At 40.8% G+C, this 22846-nt stretch overlaps 1 protein-coding gene across 1 annotated transcript in view; it reads right to left on the bottom strand.

Moving 5' to 3' along the window:
* LOC144731213 (lysozyme C-2-like) overlaps positions 1–22846 on the bottom strand; it is a 38208-nt gene that overhangs the window by 12525 nt on the left and 2837 nt on the right. The window contains exon 2 of the mRNA XM_078612215.1: positions 21953–22108. Coding sequence (XP_078468341.1) covers positions 21953–22108 — 156 coding nt within the window. The remainder of the gene's footprint in view (positions 1–21952; positions 22109–22846) is intronic.

The raw sequence follows: 22846 nt of genomic DNA on the forward strand, positions 1-22846 counted from the left end.
ACCAAAAGCAGCAGACTGCAAAACACCAGGTGTCACTAAGTAATGGACTGGAGGAGGTCTAGGATGGCAGAATTTGCAACCTTGCTTCAAGGAAGGAGGGGGCCTGATGAACGGGCATATGTCACCCGTGCAGGCGGCAGAGACAGTGGGAGAGTCAGCCAGACATAATTAAGGCAAAAAGCCAACCATCCTGCATGGTTTTAAGGAGTTAAATTATTAAATCCAGGGTGAGTGGTCAAATGAAGTGGGTCAGCAACGCTGTGTGCACAGGGGAGGGAGCTGATTAACAACCCTGCGCGGCTGAACGTGAGGGGGCCTTTGACCTGAAGTTAAGAAGGTTGGATGACCACAGTGAGACGAATAAGAGCGTTGTATATCAAGGATGCAGACTCAGCTGAATAACAAGGCTGCGGAGGTTACCAGGAGTTCGCGTTCGCCTAGTTAAGTCAAAAAGCTCAATTATTCTGTATTGCTGTTAAAGTAACGTTAGAGTCAGAATTTAACAACAGGGTAGGCTAAAGTTATTGATATTCACACCCACTCCAATTAAACCAGGCCACAAGTTACGCCTACTGAACCATCACCATCATTAAGTCAATATGAAATGTTATTTCCATACTTTAATATACAACTCGACCCGAAGCATATGACAATCAGAACCTTCCTAAGTCAAAATTGAATCGCACCCAGATAGGAGCGAATAGTCGATATAAGGTTGAAGAGGGAAGGAAATTAAGAGCACGGCGAACTGCAAACGTAAGCAAAAAGCCGGGAACAACACACCAAGCCAACAACAGCGAGTCGGGCTTCGACAGGCCATAAAGTAGGAATGATAACTCCCGGGGTCAGGGGACATCAGAAAAAGCAAGCAGACAAAAACCAGAACTGACTCCAAGGTTCAACCGCCCTCACCTACAAGAAGTGACGGAAATTAATGAGGCCTTGAGTTAACGGCGTCAGCTGGACAGCAACAACACCGGCGAGCAGAGACAGAGTGAGGCAAAGACTGCCAGGCTATGAAATACAACTTCATGTCAGTGAAGCCTGACCAACAAGTTAAGTTAATGACATCACAATACATAATATCGTACATAACATCAATGTTAACGCTATTCACCGTCAACTATATTCCGCTTATATAACCATGCAGACACCAAGGAATACGAATTCCTAGGATCAAGAAACTTACCCCTTAACCTAAGATATCGGGAATAATTAATAATAATAAGCCTATGCATGAAAGACAAAAGTAAAACTTATGAAAAGCCAGGATAGCGGGATAAATCACCACCAGGTCGAAATAAAATACATAATAAAAGAGCGATGTTAAACCCAGGGTCGGAGAGAAAGGGAGATCCCGGCCGTCTTTGTATCCCCGCAGCACGGGATGGGAGTGTGTATGTGCTCGGGGAGGCACCTCCACTTGAGTCAAGCACCACGATGGGAAACGACACACCTGAGGTTACATACAGAATCATAACTGGGAAATGGTAAGGGACAAATGTTAATTTAAAACTTTTTAACCATGTCTTTGTGTGCTGTGAGGATCGGAGGGAGTGTGCCCCTCCCTCCAGGTCGTGCAACACGAACAGAGGTGCCTATGAGACGATTTGTAACGTCTGTGTTTTGGTTCATGAAGGAGGCCAGACAGAGAGACGACTTCGAGGCAATTTGTAACATCTGATTGTTTGCTCATGGATTTTATGGAGGGAGTATGACAACGGAAAATGCCGTGGGTGATGCACACAAGCACACGGACGTACGGACACACACATGAACACACCTACACACGGACAGATCCTGACACAGTAAATCAAAAGAAAACCCCGCCTTGTGGGCAGGACCCAAAGGGATTTTTCGGCATAAAAGAAAGGACCCTGAGCATTGGAAACCAGTTCGACCAGGAGTCAACTCATCACGAGCTCGACCGAGCGGGTCGGCTCTGGAGCGAGCTCGACCGGAAGGGTCGGCTCGACTCATCAGCCGAGTTGGACCAGGAGAGTCAACTCATCACGAGGGCGACCAACGGGTCGACTCATGAGCGAGCTCGACCGGAAGGGTCGGCTCGACTCATCAGCCGAGTTCGACCAGGGGAGTCAACTCATCACGAGTTCGACCAGCGGGTCGGCTCCGGAGCGAGCTCGACCGAGCGGGTCGGCTCGACTCTTCAGCTTCTGGGACTCAGCCGAGTTCAGCCGGCTCTCGGGGCTCGACTCGAGCGGCTCCCCGTCTCCTCTGCAGGCGGGCAAGACCCGCTTGACAGCTCAACCTGCCGCGTCAGAGGCCCCTGCTGGCAGCCAGGGTCGCGGTCTGGCGACGAGAGGACGACGGTGCGCTGCGAGCGAGCTGCGGGCGCCACCTACCGACCGGGTTCCGAACTACGACAGCGTATCAACAGGCATCCAACCAATTCCCCACGGCGACAGAGGAGCGACTAATACGTATGACGCGCACCGCCCCCTCACCACACGACCACCAGGCGTTTGTTTGACATAAAGAACCGACTCCGAACACTGACTATTGAAGACAACTCTTACCACTCAAACCCACTCGAACCCATAAGCCATCCGTGGCTGTGAAGAAAAACTCGAGACCGAGTGATGGCCATCCGTCATTTGTAAGAGTATTATCTTTAATATTTAGTGGACTGTACTCTTAATCGCATAAATTCCCAACAGATCCATCAATACGAATTGATTCTTGGCACCTCCTTCCGCCGAGCCACTCTGTTGTCAGATAACCTGCGATGTATCTGTTGAGATTGGTGCCTTTAAGAATCATAACTGTTTTGATTGTGTTTTATCGCCGTATAATCTTTCAAGCATCTTTCATTCATTAACGTTAAGGTTTTCTTAGCATAGTATTTGCACGTTTTAACGACTCTCTCTCTCACTAACAACCATCGCGTTACGCGGGATCCATGTGCCGTTGTCAAGTGAAATCAGACAATCATTGATGATACTGTATTGATGCCGTGTTGACGTTCCGGGATTGAGAGTTCGCATACTATATCATAGTTGAGGTTGAATTAGTAATAAATTGATTAATACAGAAGTGGTTGTGTGATTCTTTCCTGAACTATGCATAAGATCTGCTTCTGCGTTGAGATCTGAACTTGGTGACCTTAATAAACACACTAACACATACTCAGTAAATGTTAAAGCGATAACGGGGCGAACCGGGGACCTAAATAAGCGAGAATGAGACGAACCTAGACAACGAGGCCGAGTTAATCTAAGTTAATCTTGCATACTTACACCACACCTGCATAACTGCATACGATTAATTGCCTTATTCCGATCGATAACCCACCCTCGTCACCGAGGCGGGGTCTGGTTATCATAACGACTTGCATTATCATAATTACACCCACTCGCATAATTACTACGATTACCTCTCGAATTGGCATAACTAAATGTGCATAATTACATAAATTAACATATTTCCGGATAATTACACATTTGGCCAAATTTCATTTGATTATTATTATTTTCACTGAATATTCATAACCCACATATACGACATAATAATTTCACCCACGCACGCATACAACATATCAACATTTTCATAACCAACATATACAACAATGGCAATGATGACGATTATGATGACGGTAATGAAGACAATGGCAATGATGACGATTATGATGACGGTAATGAAGACAATGGCAATGATGACGATTATGATGACGGTAATGAAGACAATGGCGATGATGATTATGATGACTGTAATGAAGACAATGGCAATGATGACGATTATGATGACGGTAATGAAGACAATGGCGATGACGATTATGATGACGGTAATGAAGACAATGGTGATGACGATTATGATGACGGTAATGAAGACAATGGCGATGATGACGATCATGATGACGGTAATAAAGACAATGGCGATGACGATTATGATGACGGTAATGAAGACAATGGCAATGATGACGATTATGATGACGGTAATGAAGACAATGGCAATGATGACGATTATGATGACGGTAATGAAGACAATGGCGATGACGATTATGATGACGGTAATGAAGACAATGGCGATGATGACGATTATGATGACGGTAATGAAGACAATGGCGATGATGACGATTATGATGACGGTAATAAAGACAATGGCGATGACGATTATGATGACGGTAATGAAGACAATGGCGATGACGATTATGATGACAGTAATGAAGACAATGGCGATGACGATTATGATGATGGTAATGAAGACAATGGCGATGATGACGATTATGATGACGGTAATGAAGACAATGGCGATGATAACGATTATGATGACGGTAATAAAGACAATGGCGATGACGATTATGATGACGGTAATGAAGACAATGGCAATGATGACGATTTTGATGACGGTAATGAAGACAATGGCAATGATGACGATTATTATGACTGTAATGAAGACAATGGCAATGATGACGATTATGATGACGGTAATGAAGACAATGGCGATGACGATTATGATGACGGTAATGAAGACAATGGCGATGACGATTATGATGACGATAATGAAGACAATGGCGATGATGACGATTATGAAGACAGTAATGAAGACAATGGTGATGACGATTATGATGACGGTAATGAAGACAATGGCGATGACGATTATGATGACGGTAATGAAGACAATGGCGATGATGACGATTATGAAGACAGTAATGAAGACAATGGCGATGACGATTATGATTACGGTAATGAAGACAATGGCAATGATGACGATTATGATGACGGTAATGAAGACAATGGCAATGATGACGCTTATGATGACGGTAATGAAGACAATGGCGATGATGATTATGATGACTGTAATGAAGACAATGGCAATGATGACGATTATGATGACGGTAATGAAGACAATGGCGATGACGATTATGATGACGGTAATGAAGACAATGGCGATGACGATTATGATGACGGTAATGAAGACAATGGCGATGACGATTATGATGACGGTAATGAAGACAATGGCGATGATGACGATTATGATGACGGTAATGAAGACAATAGCGATGATAACGATTATGATGACGGTAATAAAGACAATGGCGATGACGATTATGATGACGGTAATGAAGACAATGGCAATGATGACGATTATGATGACGGTAATGAAGACAATGGCAATGATGACGATTATGATGACGGTAATGAAGACAATGGCGATGACGATTATGAAGACGGTAATGAAGACAATGGCAATGATGACGATTATGATGACGGTAATGAAGACAATGGCGATGACGATTATGATGACGGTAATGAAGACAATGGCGATGATGACGATTATGAAGACAGTAATGAAGACAATGGTGATGACGATTATGATGACGGTAATGAAGACAATGGCGATGATGACGATTATGATGACGGTAATGAAGACAATGGCGATGATAACGATTATGATGACGGTAATAAAGACAATGGCGATGACGATTATGATGACGGTAATGAAGACAATGGCGATGACGATTATGATGACGATTATGATGACGGTAATGAAGACAATGGCGATGACGATAATGATGACGGTAATGAAGACAATGGCGATGATGACGATTATGATGACGGTAATAAAGACAATGGCGATGATGACGATTATGATGAGCGTAATGAAGACAATAGCGATGACGATTATGATGACGGTAATGAAGACAATGGCGATGACGATTATGATGAGGGTAATGAAGACAATGGCGATGACGATTATGATGAGGGTAATGAAGACAATAGCGATGACGATTATGATGAGGGTAATGAAGACAATAGCGATGACGATTATGATGAAGGTAATAAAGACAATGGCGATGACGATTATGATGACGGTAATGAAGACAATGGCGATGACGATTATGATGACGATTATGATGACGGTAATGAAGACAATGGCGATGATGACGATTATGATGACGGTAATGAAGACAATGGCGATGACGATTATGATGACGGTAATGAAGACAATGGCGATGATGACGATTATGATGACGGTAATGAAGACAATGGCGATGACGATTATGATGACGGTAATGAAGACAATGGCGATGATAACGATTATGATGACGGTAATGAAGACAATGGCGATGACGATTATGATGACGTTAATGAAGACAATGGCAATGATGACGATTATGATGACGGTAATGAAGACAATGGGAATGAAGACGATTATGATGACGGTAATGAAGACAATGGCAATGATGACGATTATAATTAACGGTAATGAAGACAATGGCGATGACGATTATGATGACGGTAATGAAGACAATGGCGATGACGATTATGATGACGGTAATGAAGACAATGGCGATGACGATCATGATGAGGGTAATGAAGACAATGCCAATGAAGACGATTATGATGACGGTAATGAAGACAATGGCAATGATGACGATTATGATGATGGTAATGAAGACAATGACAATGATGACGATTATAATTAACGGTAATGACGACAATGGCGATGACGATTATGATGACGGTAATGAAGACAATTGCAATGATGACGATTATGATGACGGTAATGAAGACAATGGCAATGATGACGATTATGATAACGGTAATGAAGACAATGGCGATGACGATTATGATGAGGGTAATGAAGACAATGGCAATGATGACGATTATGATGACGGTAATGAAGACAATGGCGATGACGATTATGATAACGGTAATGAAGACAATGGCGATGACCATTATGACGAGGGTAATGAAGACAATGGCAATGATGACGATTATGATGACGGTAATGAAGACAATGGCGATGGCGATTATGATGACGGTAATGAAGACAATGGCGATGACGATTTTCATGACGGTAATGAAGACAATGGCAATGATGACGATTATGATGACGGCAATGAAGACAATGGCAATGATGACGATTATGATGACGGTAATGAAGACAATGGCGATGACGATTATGATGACGGTAATGAAGACAATGGCGATGACGATTATGATGACGGTAATGAAGACAATAGCGATGACGATTATGATGAGGGTAATGAAGACAATAGCGATGACGATTATGATGAAGGTAATAAAGACAATGGCGATGACGATTATGATGACGGTAATGAAGACAATAGCGATGACGATTATGATGAGGGTAATGAAGACAATAGCGATGACGATTATGATGACAGTAATGAAGACAATGGCGATGATGACGATTATGATGACGGTAATGAAGACAATGGCAATGATGACGATCATGATGACGGTAATGAAGACAATGGCAATGATGACGATTATGATCACGGTAATTAAGACAATGGCAATGATGACGATTATGATGATGGTAATGAAGACAATTGCAATGATGACGATTATGATGACGGTAATGAAGACAATGGCAATGATAACGATTATGATGATGGTAATGAAGACAATTGCAATGATGACGATTATGATGACGGTAATGAAGACAATGGCATTGATGACGATTATGATAACGGTAATGAAGACAATGGCGATGACGATTATGATGAGGGTAATGAAGACAATGGCAATGATGACGATCATGATGACGGTAATGAAGACAATGGCGATGACGATTATGATAACGGTAATGAAGACAATGGCGATGACCATTATGACGAGGGTAATGAAGACAATGGCAATGATGACGATTATGATGACGGTAATGAAGACAATGGCGATGACGATTATGATAACGGTAATGAAGACAATGGCGATGACGATTATGATGACGGTAATGAAGACAATGGCGATGACGATTTTCATGACGGTAATGAAGACAATGGCAATGATGACGATTATGATGACGGCAATGAAGACAATGGCAATGATGACGATTATGATGACGGTAATGAAGACAATGGCGATGACGATTATGATGACGGTAATGAAGACAATGGCGATGACGATTATGATGACGGTAATGAAGACAATAGCGATGACGATTATGATGAGGGTAATGAAGACAATAGCGATGACGATTATGATGAAGGTAATAAAGACAATGGCGATGACGATTATGATGACGGTAATGAAGACAATAGCGATCACGATTATGATGAGGGTAATGAAGACAATAGCGATGACGATTATGATGACAGTAATGAAGACAATGGCGATGATGACGATTATGATGACGGTAATGAAGACAATGGCAATGATGACGATCATGATGACGGTAATGAAGACAATGGCAATGATGACGATTATGATGACGGAAATGAAGACAATGGCAATGATGACGATTATGATCACGGTAATTAAGACAATGGCAATGATGACGATTATGATGATGGTAATGAAGACAATGGCAATGATGACGATTATGATGACGGTAATGAAGACAATGGCAATGATGACGATTATGATAACGGTAATGAAGACAATGGCGATGACGATAATGATGAGGGGAATGAAGACAATGGCAATGATGACGATTATGATGACGGTAATGAAGACAATGGCGATGACGATTATGATAACGGTAATGAAGACAATGGCGATGACGATTATGACGAGGGTAATGAAGACAATGGCAATGATGACGATTATGATGACGGTAATGAAGACAATGGCGATGACGATTATGATAACGGTAATGAAGACAATGGCGATGACGATTTTCATGACGGTAATGAAGACAATGGCAATGATGACGATTATGATGACGGCAATGAAGACAATGGCAATGATGACGATTATGATGACGGTAATGAAGACAATGGCAATGATGACGATTATGATGACGGTAATGAAGACAATGGCAATGATGACGATTATGATCACGGTAATTAAGACAATGGCAATGATGGCGATTATGATGACGGTAATGAAGACAATTGCAATGATGACGATTATGATGACGGTAATGAAGACAATGGCAATGATGACGATTATGATAACGGTAATGAAGACAATGGCGATGACGATTATGATGAGGGTAATGAAGACAATAGCGATGACGATTATAATGACAGTAATGAAGACAATGGCGATGATGACGATTATGATGACGGTAATGAAGACAATGGCAATGATGACGATCATGATGACGGTAATGAAGACAATGGGAATGATGACGATTATGATGACGGTAATGAAGACAATGGCAATGATGACGATTATGATAACGGTAATTAAGACAATGGCAATGATGACGATTATGATGATGGTAATTAAGACAATTGCAATGATGACGATTATGATGACGGTAATGAAGACAATGGCAACGATGACGATTATGATAACGGTAATGAAGACAATGGCGATGACGATTATGATGAGGGTAATGAAGACAATGGCAATGATGACGATTATGATGACGGTAATGAAGACAATGGCGATGACGATTATGATAACGGTAATGAAGACAATGGCGATGACGATTATGACGAGGGTAATGAAGACAATGGCAATGATGACGATTATGATGACGGTAATGAAGACAATGGCGATGACGATTATGATAACGGTAATGAAGACAATGGCGATGACGATTTTCATGACGGTAATGAAGACAATGGCAATGATGACGATTATGATGACGGTAATGAAGACAATGGCAATGATGACGATTATGATCACGGTAATTAAGACAATGGCAATGATGACGATTAAGATGACGGTAATGAAGACAATTGCAATGATGACGATTATGATGACGGTAATGAAGACAATGGCAATGATGACGATTATGATAACGGTAATGAAGACAATGGCGATGACGATTATGATGAGGGTAATGAAGACAATGGCAATGATGACGATTATGATGACGGTAATGAAGACAATGGCGATGACGATTATGATAACGGTAATGAAGACAATGGCGATGACGATTATGATGACGGTAATGAAGACAATGGCGATGACGATTATGATGACGGTAATGAAGACAATGGCGATGACGATTTTCATGACGGTAATGAAGACAATGGCAATGATGACGATTATGATGACGGCAATGAAGACAATGGCAATGATGACGATTATGATGACGGTAATGAAGACAATGGCGATGACGATTATGATGACGGTAATGAAGACAATGGCGATGACAATTATGAATACGGTAATGGAGACAATAGCGATGACGATTATGATGAGGGTAATGAAGACAATAGCGATGACGATTATGATGACGATTATGATGACGGTAATGAAGAAAATGGCGATGACGATAATGATGACGGTAATGAAGACAATGGCGATGATGACGATTATGATGACGGTAATGAAGACAATGGCAATGATGATGATTATGATGAGGGTAATGAAGACAATGGCGATGACGATTATGATAACGGTAATGAAGACAATGGCGATGCCGATTATGATGAGGGTAATGAAGACAATGGCAATGATGACGATTATGATGACAGTAATGAAGACAATGGCGATGACGATTATGATAACGGTAATGAAGACAATGGCGATGACGATTATGATGACGGTAATGAAGACAATGGCGATGACGATTTTCATGATGGTAATGAAGACAATGGCAATGATGACGATTATGATGACGGCAATGAAGACAATGGCAATGATGACGATTATGATGACGGTAATGAAGACAATGGCAATGATGACGATTATGATGACGGTAATGAAGACAATGGCAATGATGACGATTATGATCACGGTAATTAAGACAATGGCAATGATGGCGATTATGATGACGGTAATGAAGACAATTGCAATGATGACGATTATGATGACGGTAATGAAGACAATGGCAATGATGACGATTATGATAACGGTAATGAAGACAATGGTGATGACGATTATGATGAGGGTAATGAAGACAATAGCGATGACGATTATAATGACAGTAATGAAGACAATGGCGATGATGACGATTATGATGACGGTAATGAAGACAATGGCAATGATGACGATCATGATGACGGTAATGAAGACAATGGGAATGATGACGATTATGATGACGGTAATGAAGACAATGGCAATGATGACGATTATGATCACGGTAATTAAGACAATGGCAATGATGACGATTATGATGATGGTAATGAAGACAATTGCAATGATGACGATTATGATGACGGTAATGAAGACAATGGCAACGATGACGATTATGATAACGGTAATGAAGACAATGGCGATGACGATTATGATGAGGGTAATGAAGACAATGGCAATGATGACGATTATGATGACGGTAATGAAGACAATGGCGATGACGATTATGATAACGGTAATGAAGACAATGGCGATGACGATTATGACGAGGGTAATGAAGACAATGGCAATGATGACGATTATGATGACGGTAATGAAGACAATGGCGATGACGATTATGATAACGGTAATGAAGACAATGGCGATGACGATTTTCATGACGGTAATGAAGACAATGGCAATGATGACGATAATGATGACGGTAATGAAGACAATGGCAATGATGACGATTATGATCACGGTAATTAAGACAATGGCAATGATGACGATTAAGATGACGGTAATGAAGACAATTGCAATGATGACGATTATGATGACGGTAATGAAGACAATGGCAATGATGACGATTATGATGACGGCAATGAAGACAATGGCAATGATGACGATTATGATGACGGTAATGAAGACAATGGCGATGACGATTATGATGACGGTAATGAAGACAATGGCGATGACAATTATGAATACGGTAATGGAGACAATAGCGATGACGATTATGATGAGGGTAATGAAGACAATAGCGATGACGATTATGATGAAGGTAATAAAGACAATGGTGATGACGATTATGATGACGGTAATGAAGACAATGGCGATGACGATTATGATGACGATTATGATGACGGTAATGAAGAAAATGGCGATGACGATAATGATGACGGTAATGAAGACAATGGCGATGATGACGATTATGATGACGGTAATGAAGACAATGGCAATGATGATGATTATGATGAGGGTAATGAAGACAATGGCGATGACGATTATGATAACGGTAATGAAGACAATGGCGATGCCGATTATGATGAGGGTAATGAAGACAATGGCAATGATGACGATTATGATGACAGTAATGAAGACAATGGCGATGACGATTATGATAACGGTAATGAAGACAATGGCGATGACGATTATGATGACGGTAATGAAGACAATGGCGATGACGATTTTCATGACGGTAATGAAGACAATGGCAATGATGACGATTATGATGACGGCAATGAAGACAATGGCAATGATGACGATTATGATGACGGTAATGAAGACAATGGCGATGACGATTATGATGACGGTAATGAAGACAATAGCGATGACGATTATGATGAGGGTAATGAAGACAATAGCGATGACGATTATGATGAAGGTAATAAAGACAATGGCGATGACGATTATTAAGACGGTAATGAAGACAATAGCGATGACGATTATGATGACAGTAATGAAGACAATGGCGATGACGATTATGATGACGGTAATGAAGACAATGGCAATGACGATTATGATGACGGTAATGAAGACAATGGCGATGACAATTATGAATACGGTAATGGAGACAATAGCGATGACGATTATGATGAGGGTAATGAAGACAATAGCGATGACGATTATGATGAAGGTAATAAAGACAATGGTGATGACGATTATGATGACGGTAATGAAGACAATGGCGATGACGATTATGATGACGATTATGATGACGGTAATGAAGAAAATGGCGATGACGATAATGATGACGGTAATGAAGACAATGGCGATGATGACGATTATGATGACGGTAATGAAGACAATGGCAATGATGATGATTATGATGAGGGTAATGAAGACAATGGCGATGACGATTATGATAACGGTAATGAAGACAATGGCGATGCCGATTATGATGAGGGTAATGAAGACAATGGCAATGATGACGATTATGATGACAGTAATGAAGACAATGGCGATGACGATTATGATAACGGTAATGAAGACAATGGCGATGACGATTATGATGACGGTAATGAAGACAATGGCGATGACGATTTTCATGACGGTAATGAAGACAATGGCAATGATGACGATTATGATGACGGCAATGAAGACAATGGCAATGATGACGATTATGATGACGGTAATGAAGACAATGGCGATGACGATTATGATGACGGTAATGAAGACAATAGCGATGACGATTATGATGAGGGTAATGAAGACAATAGCGATGACGATTATGATGAAGGTAATAAAGACAATGGCGATGACGATTATTAAGACGGTAATGAAGACAATAGCGATGACGATTATGATGACAGTAATGAAGACAATGGCGATGACGATTATGATGACGGTAATGAAGACAATGGCAATGATGACGATTATGATGACGGTAATGAAGACAATGGCAATGATGACGATTATGATGACGGTAATGAAGACAATAGCAATGATGACGATTATGATGACGGAAATGAAGACAATGGCAATGATGACGATTATGATGACGGTAATGAAGACAATGGCGATGACGATTATGATGACGGTAATGAAGACAATAGCAATGACGATTATGATGAGGGTAATGAAGACAATAGCGATGACGATTATGATGACAGTAATGAAGACAATGGCGATGACGATTATGATGACGGTAATGAAGACAATGGCAATGATGACGATTATGATGACGGTAATGAAGACAATGGCAATGATGACGATTATGATGACGGTAATGAAGACAATAGCAATGATGACGATTATGATGACGGAAATGAAGACAATGGCAATGATGACGATTATGATGACGGTAATGAAGACAATGGCGATGACGATTATGATGACGGTAATGAAGACAATGGCGATGACGATTATGATGACGGTAATGAAGACAATAGCGATGACGATTATGATGAGGGTAATGAAGACAATAGCGATGACGATTATGATGAAGGTAATAAAGACAATGGCGATGAGGATTATGATGATGGTAATGAAGACAATAGCGATGACGATTATGATGAGGGTAATGAAGACAATAGCGATGACGATTATGATAACAGTAATGAAGACAATGGCGATGACGATTATGATCACGGTAATGAAGACAATGGCAATGATGACGATTATGATGACGGTAATGAAGACAATGGCAATGATGACGATTATGATGACGGTAATGAAGACAATGGCAATGATGACGATTATGATGACGGCAATGAAGACAATGGCAATGATGACGATTATGATCACGGTAATTAAGACAATGGCAATGATGACGATTATGATGATGGTAATGAAGACAATGGCGATGCCGATTATGATGACGGTAATGAAGACAATGGCAATGATGACGATTATGATGACGGTAATGAAGACAATGGCAATGATGACGATTATGATGACGGCAATGAAGACAATGGCAATGATGACGATTATGATCACGGTAATTAAGACAATGGCGATGACGATTATGATAACGGTAATGAAGACAATGGCGATGCCGATTATGATGAGGGTAATGAAGACAATGGCAATGATGACGATTATGATGACAGTAATGAAGACAATGGCGATGACGATTATGATAACGGTAATGAAGACAATGGCGATGACGATTATGATGACGGTAATGAAGACAATGGCGATGACGATTTTCATGACGGTAATGAAGACAATGGCAATGATGACGATTATGATGACGGCAATGAAGACAATGGCAATGATGACGATTATGATGACGGTAATGAAGACAATGGCGATGACGATTATGATGACGGTAATGAAGACAATAGCGATGACGATTATGATGAGGGTAATGAAGACAATAGCGATGACGATTATGATGAAGGTAATAAAGACAATGGCGATGACGATTATTATGACGGTAATGAAGACAATAGCGATGACGATTATGATGAGGGTAATGAAGACAATGGCAATGATGACGATTATGATGACGGTAATGAAGACAATGGCGATGACGATTATGATAACGGTAATGAAGACAATGGCGATGACGATTATGACGAGGGTAATGAAGACAATGGCAATGATGACGATTATGATGACGGTAATGAAGACAATGGCGATGACGATTATGATAACGGTAATGAAGACAATGGCGATGACGATTTTCATGACGGTAATGAAGACAATGGCAATGATGACGATTATGATGACGGTAATGAAGACAATGGCAATGATGACGATTATGATCACGGTAATTAAGACAATGGCAATGATGACGATTAAGATGACGGTAATGAAGACAATTGCAATGATGACGATTATGATGACGGTAATGAAGACAATGGCAATGATGACGATTATGATAACGGTAATGAAGACAATGGCGATGACGATTATGATGAGGGTAATGAAGACAATGGCAATGATGACGATTATGATGACGGTAATGAAGACAATGGCGATGACGATTATGATAACGGTAATGAAGACAATGGCGATGACGATTATGATGACGGTAATGAAGACAATGGCGATGACGATTATGATGACGGTAATGAAGACAATGGCGATGACGATTTTCATGACGGTAATGAAGACAATGGCAATGATGACGATTATGATGACGGCAATGAAGACAATGGCAATGATGACGATTATGATGACGGTAATGAAGACAATGGCGATGACGATTATGATGACGGTAATGAAGACAATGGCGATGACAATTATGAATACGGTAATGGAGACAATAGCGATGACGATTATGATGAGGGTAATGAAGACAATAGCGATGACGATTATGATGACGATTATGATGACGGTAATGAAGAAAATGGCGATGACGATAATGATGACGGTAATGAAGACAATGGCGATGATGACGATTATGATGACGGTAATGAAGACAATGGCAATGATGATGATTATGATGAGGGTAATGAAGACAATGGCGATGACGATTATGATAACGGTAATGAAGACAATGGCGATGCCGATTATGATGAGGGTAATGAAGACAATGGCAATGATGACGATTATGATGACAGTAATGAAGACAATGGCGATGACGATTATGATAACGGTAATGAAGACAATGGCGATGACGATTATGATGACGGTAATGAAGACAATGGCGATGACGATTTTCATGATGGTAATGAAGACAATGGCAATGATGACGATTATGATGACGGCAATGAAGACAATGGCAATGATGACGATTATGATGACGGTAATGAAGACAATGGCAATGATGACGATTATGATGACGGTAATGAAGACAATGGCAATGATGACGATTATGATCACGGTAATTAAGACAATGGCAATGATGGCGATTATGATGACGGTAATGAAGACAATTGCAATGATGACGATTATGATGACGGTAATGAAGACAATGGCAATGATGACGATTATGATAACGGTAATGAAGACAATGGTGATGACGATTATGATGAGGGTAATGAAGACAATAGCGATGACGATTATAATGACAGTAATGAAGACAATGGCGATGATGACGATTATGATGACGGTAATGAAGACAATGGCAATGATGACGATCATGATGACGGTAATGAAGACAATGGGAATGATGACGATTATGATGACGGTAATGAAGACAATGGCAATGATGACGATTATGATCACGGTAATTAAGACAATGGCAATGATGACGATTATGATGATGGTAATGAAGACAATTGCAATGATGACGATTATGATGACGGTAATGAAGACAATGGCAACGATGACGATTATGATAACGGTAATGAAGACAATGGCGATGACGATTATGATGAGGGTAATGAAGACAATGGCAATGATGACGATTATGATGACGGTAATGAAGACAATGGCGATGACGATTATGATAACGGTAATGAAGACAATGGCGATGACGATTATGACGAGGGTAATGAAGACAATGGCAATGATGACGATTATGATGACGGTAATGAAGACAATGGCGATGACGATTATGATAACGGTAATGAAGACAATGGCGATGACGATTTTCATGACGGTAATGAAGACAATGGCAATGATGACGATTATGATGACGGTAATGAAGACAATGGCAATGATGACGATTATGATCACGGTAATTAAGACAATGGCAATGATGACGATTAAGATGACGGTAATGAAGACAATTGCAATGATGACGATTATGATGACGGTAATGAAGACAATGGCAATGATGACGATTATGATGACGGCAATGAAGACAATGGCAATGATGACGATTATGATGACGGTAATGAAGACAATGGCGATGACGATTATGATGACGGTAATGAAGACAATGGCGATGACAATTATGAATACGGTAATGGAGACAATAGCGATGACGATTATGATGAGGGTAATGAAGACAATAGCGATGACGATTATGATGAAGGTAATAAAGACAATGGTGATGACGATTATGATGACGGTAATGAAGACAATGGCGATGACGATTATGATGACGATTATGATGACGGTAATGAAGAAAATGGCGATGACGATAATGATGACGGTAATGAAGACAATGGCGATGATGACGATTATGATGACGGTAATGAAGACAATGGCAATGATGATGATTATGATGAGGGTAATGAAGACAATGGCGATGACGATTATGATAACGGTAATGAAGACAATGGCGATGCCGATTATGATGAGGGTAATGAAGACAATGGCAATGATGACGATTATGATGACAGTAATGAAGACAATGGCGATGACGATTATGATAACGGTAATGAAGACAATGGCGATGACGATTATGATGACGGTAATGAAGACAATGGCGATGACGATTTTCATGACGGTAATGAAGACAATGGCAATGATGACGATTATGATGACGGCAATGAAGACAATGGCAATGATGACGATTATGATGACGGTAATGAAGACAATGGCGATGACGATTATGATGACGGTAATGAAGACAATAGCGATGACGATTATGATGAGGGTAATGAAGACAATAGCGATGACGATTATGATGAAGGTAATAAAGACAATGGCGATGACGATTATTAAGACGGTAATGAAGACAATAGCGATGACGATTATGATGACAGTAATGAAGACAATGGCGATGACGATTATGATGACGGTAATGAAGACAATGGCAATGATGACGATTATGATGACGGTAATGAAGACAATGGCAATGATGACGATTATGATGACGGTAATGAAGACAATAGCAATGATGACGATTATGATGACGGAAATGAAGACAATGGCAATGATGACGATTATGATGACGGTAATGAAGACAATGGCGATGACGATTATGATGACGGTAATGAAGACAATAGCAATGACGATTATGATGAGGGTAATGAAGACAATAGCGATGACGATTATGATGACAGTAATGAAGACAATGGCGATGACGATTATGATGACGGTAATGAAGACAATGGCAATGATGACGATTATGATGACGGTAATGAAGACAATGGCAATGATGACGATTATGATGACGGTAATGAAGACAATAGCAATGATGACGATTATGATGACGGAAATGAAGACAATGGCAATGATGACGATTATGATGACGGTAATGAAGACAATGGCGATGACGATTATGATGACGGTAATGAAGACAATGGCGATGACGATTATGATGACGGTAATGAAGACAATAGCGATGACGATTATGATGAGGGTAATGAAGACAATAGCGATGACGATTATGATGAAGGTAATAAAGACAATGGCGATGAGGATTATGATGATGGTAATGAAGACAATAGCGATGACGATTATGATGAGGGTAATGAAGACAATAGCGATGACGATTATGATAACAGTAATGAAGACAATGGCGATGACGATTATGATCACGGTAATGAAGACAATGGCAATGATGACGATTATGATGACGGTAATGAAGACAATGGCAATGATGACGATTATGATGACGGTAATGAAGACAATGGCAATGATGACGATTATGATGACGGCAATGAAGACAATGGCAATGATGACGATTATGATCACGGTAATTAAGACAATGGCAATGATGACGATTATGATGATGGTAATGAAGACAATGGCGATGCCGATTATGATGACGGTAATGAAGACAATGGCAATGATGACGATTATGATGACGGTAATGAAGACAATGGCAATGATGACGATTATGATGACGGCAATGAAGACAATGGCAATGATGACGATTATGATCACGGTAATTAAGACAATGGCGATGACGATTATGATAACGGTAATGAAGACAATGGCGATGCCGATTATGATGAGGGTAATGAAGACAATGGCAATGATGACGATTATGATGACAGTAATGAAGACAATGGCGATGACGATTATGATAACGGTAATGAAGACAATGGCGATGACGATTATGATGACGGTAATGAAGACAATGGCGATGACGATTTTCATGACGGTAATGAAGACAATGGCAATGATGACGATTATGATGACGGCAATGAAGACAATGGCAATGATGACGATTATGATGACGGTAATGAAGACAATGGCGATGACGATTATGATGACGGTAATGAAGACAATAGCGATGACGATTATGATGAGGGTAATGAAGACAATAGCGATGACGATTATGATGAAGGTAATAAAGACAATGGCGATGACGATTATTATGACGGTAATGAAGACAATAGCGATGACGATTATGATGAGGGTAATGAAGACAATAGCGATGACGATTATGATGACAGTAATGAAGACAATGGCGATGACGATTATGATGACGGTAATGAAGACAATGGCAATGATGACGATTATGATGACGGTAATGAAGACAATGGCAATGATGACGATTATGATGACGGTAATGAAGACAATAGCAATGATGACGATTATGATGACGGAAATGAAGACAATGGCAATGATGACGATTATGATGACGGTAATGAAGACAATGGCGATGACGATTATGATGACGGTAATGAAGACAATAGCAATGACGATTATGATGAGGGTAATGAAGACAATAGCGATGACGATTATGATGACAGTAATGAAGACAATGGCGATGACGATTATGATGACGGTAATGAAGACAATGGCAATGATGACGATTATGATGACGGTAATGAAGACAATGGCAATGATGACGATTATGATGACGGTAATGAAGACAATAGCAATGATGACGATTATGATGACGGAAATGAAGACAATGGCAATGATGACGATTATGATGACGGTAATGAAGACAATGGCGATGACGATTATGATGACGGTAATGAAGACAATGGCGATGACGATTATGATGACGGTAATGAAGACAATAGCGATGACGATTATGATGAGGGTAATGAAGACAATAGCGATGACGATTATGATGAAGGTAATAAAGACAATGGCGATGACGATTATGATGATGGTAATGAAGACAATAGCGATGACGATTATGATGAGGGTAATGAAGACAATAGCGATGACGATTATGATAACAGTAATGAAGACAATGGCGATGACGATTATGATCACGGTAATGAAGACAATGGCAATGATGACGATTATGATGACGGTAATGAAGACAATGGCAATGATGACGATTATGATGACGGTAATGAAGACAATGGCAATGATGACGATTATGATGACGGCAATGAAGACAATGGCAATGATGACGATTATGATCACGGTAATTAAGACAATGGCAATGATGACGATTATGATGATGGTAATGAAGACAATTGCAATGATGACGATTATGATGACGGTAATGAAGACAATGGCAATGATGACGATTATGATAACGATAATGAAGACAATGGCGATGCCGATTATGATGACGGTAATGAAGACAATGGCGATGACGATTATGATGACGGAAATGAAGACAATAGCGATGACGATTATGATGAGGGTAATGAAGACAATAGCGATGACGATTATGATGAAGGTAATAAAGACAATGGCGATGACGATTATGATGACGGTAATGAAGACAATAGCGATGACGATTATGATGAGGGTAATGAAGACAATAGCGATGACGATTATGATGACAGTAATGAAGACAATGGCGATGACAATTATGATGACGGTAATGAAGACAATGGCAATGATGACGATTATGATGACGGTAATGAAGACAATGGCAATGATGACGATTATTATGACGGTAATGAAGACAATGGCAATGATGACGATTATGATGACGAAAATGAAGACAATGGCAATGATGACGATTATGATGACGGTAATGAAGACAATGGCGATGACGATTATGATGACGGTAATGAAGACAATAGCGATGACGATTATGATGAGGGTAATGAAGACAATAGCGATGACGATTATGATGAAGGTATAAAGACAATGGCGATGACGATTATGATGATGGTAATGAAGACAATAGCGATGACGATTATGATGAGGGTAATGAAGACAATAGCGATGACGATTATGATGACAGTAATGAAGACAATGGCGATGACGATTATGATCACGGTAATGAAGACAATGGCAATGATGACGATTATGACGACGGTAATGAAGACAATGGCAATGATGACGATTATGATGACGGTAATGAAGACAATGGCAATGATGACGATTATGATGACGGTAATGAAGACAATGGCGATGACGATTATGATGACGGTCATGAAGACAATGGCGATGACGATTATGATGACGGTAATGAAGACAATGGCGATGATAACAATAATGATGAGGGTAATGAAGACAATGGCAATGACGATTTTCATGACGGTAATGAAGACAATGGCAATGATGACGATTATGATGATGGCAATGAAGACAATGGCAATGATGACGATTATGATGACGGTAATGAAGACAATGGCGATGACGATTATGATGACTGTAATGAAGACAATGGCAATGACGATTATGATGACGGTAATGAAGACAATGGCGATAACAATTATGATGACGGTAATGAAGACAATGGCGATGACGATTATGATGACGGTAATGAAGACAATGGCGATGACGATTATGATAACGGTAATGAGACAATGGCGATGATGACGACTGCAGGAGGACGTCACCGGAGCACTTGACTTGGCACGCGTTGTGCCCCTTGCTGCCGTTGTCGCACCACCAGTTGCTGTTGATCTGGAAGATGCCGTAGTCAGTGGAGCCGTTGTAGTTGTGGTACGTGGCCCTCGTGTTGTAGCTGCTCTCGGCCTGAGCCAAACACACCCCTGGGCACCAAACACAAACATCCCCCCGCCACGCACAGCCTTTAGCGATCAGCAGCGCCTGCGAAGGCCGGCACCGTGACACACGAGGGGGTGGGTGGCCTGCACCACGCCCGGCCGCCTTTGTCTCCGCAGTGGCGATGTTTACACACCACGCCAGGTACTCATTTGAGGTTGAGTTTACCTAGGGGAGGCCCAGGACCAGTTCAGATAACCACCGGTGGTGTTGGCAGCGAGCGGGAATCGAACTCGGGTCGCCGGATTCGTAGCGCAGCGTAGTGTTAATCGTCGCACCATCGCTCACCACCATCGCTCACCACCACCGCTCACCACCACCACTCACCACCACCGCTCACCACCACCAGCGAGTGAACCACAACATCCTCCCCAGGGGTGAGCTAACAGCGCGTGGGAGAAACCCGCTGTCCTGTGTGAGAGTATCTCTCTAACTCACCGTGGTGAGCGAGTGGTTGGGTGAGTGGTTGAGTGAGTGGGTGAGTGGCTGGGTGACGCCTGTATATGTGGATTCATATTCTTAGGTTTTTTCGGTAAAGTCACGTAGGTAAAACATTAAAATTAACAAAAGTAAAATAAAATAAAAATCACGACGTTTCGGAGGCAACACAAGCTTCCGTCTTCAGGTTGAAACGTCACAGCCACGACAGCTGTATCAAGTAAATGAGAGATTGCAGGAGCTACCACTCCGTTTATATAATGGTTGGAGAGGGGGGGGGCAAGTAA

Source organism: Lampetra planeri, chromosome 38 (genome assembly GCF_965212315.1).
Source record: "Lampetra planeri chromosome 38, kcLamPlan1.2.h2, whole genome shotgun sequence".
Classification (NCBI taxonomy): Eukaryota; Metazoa; Chordata; class Hyperoartia; order Petromyzontiformes; family Petromyzontidae; genus Lampetra; species Lampetra planeri.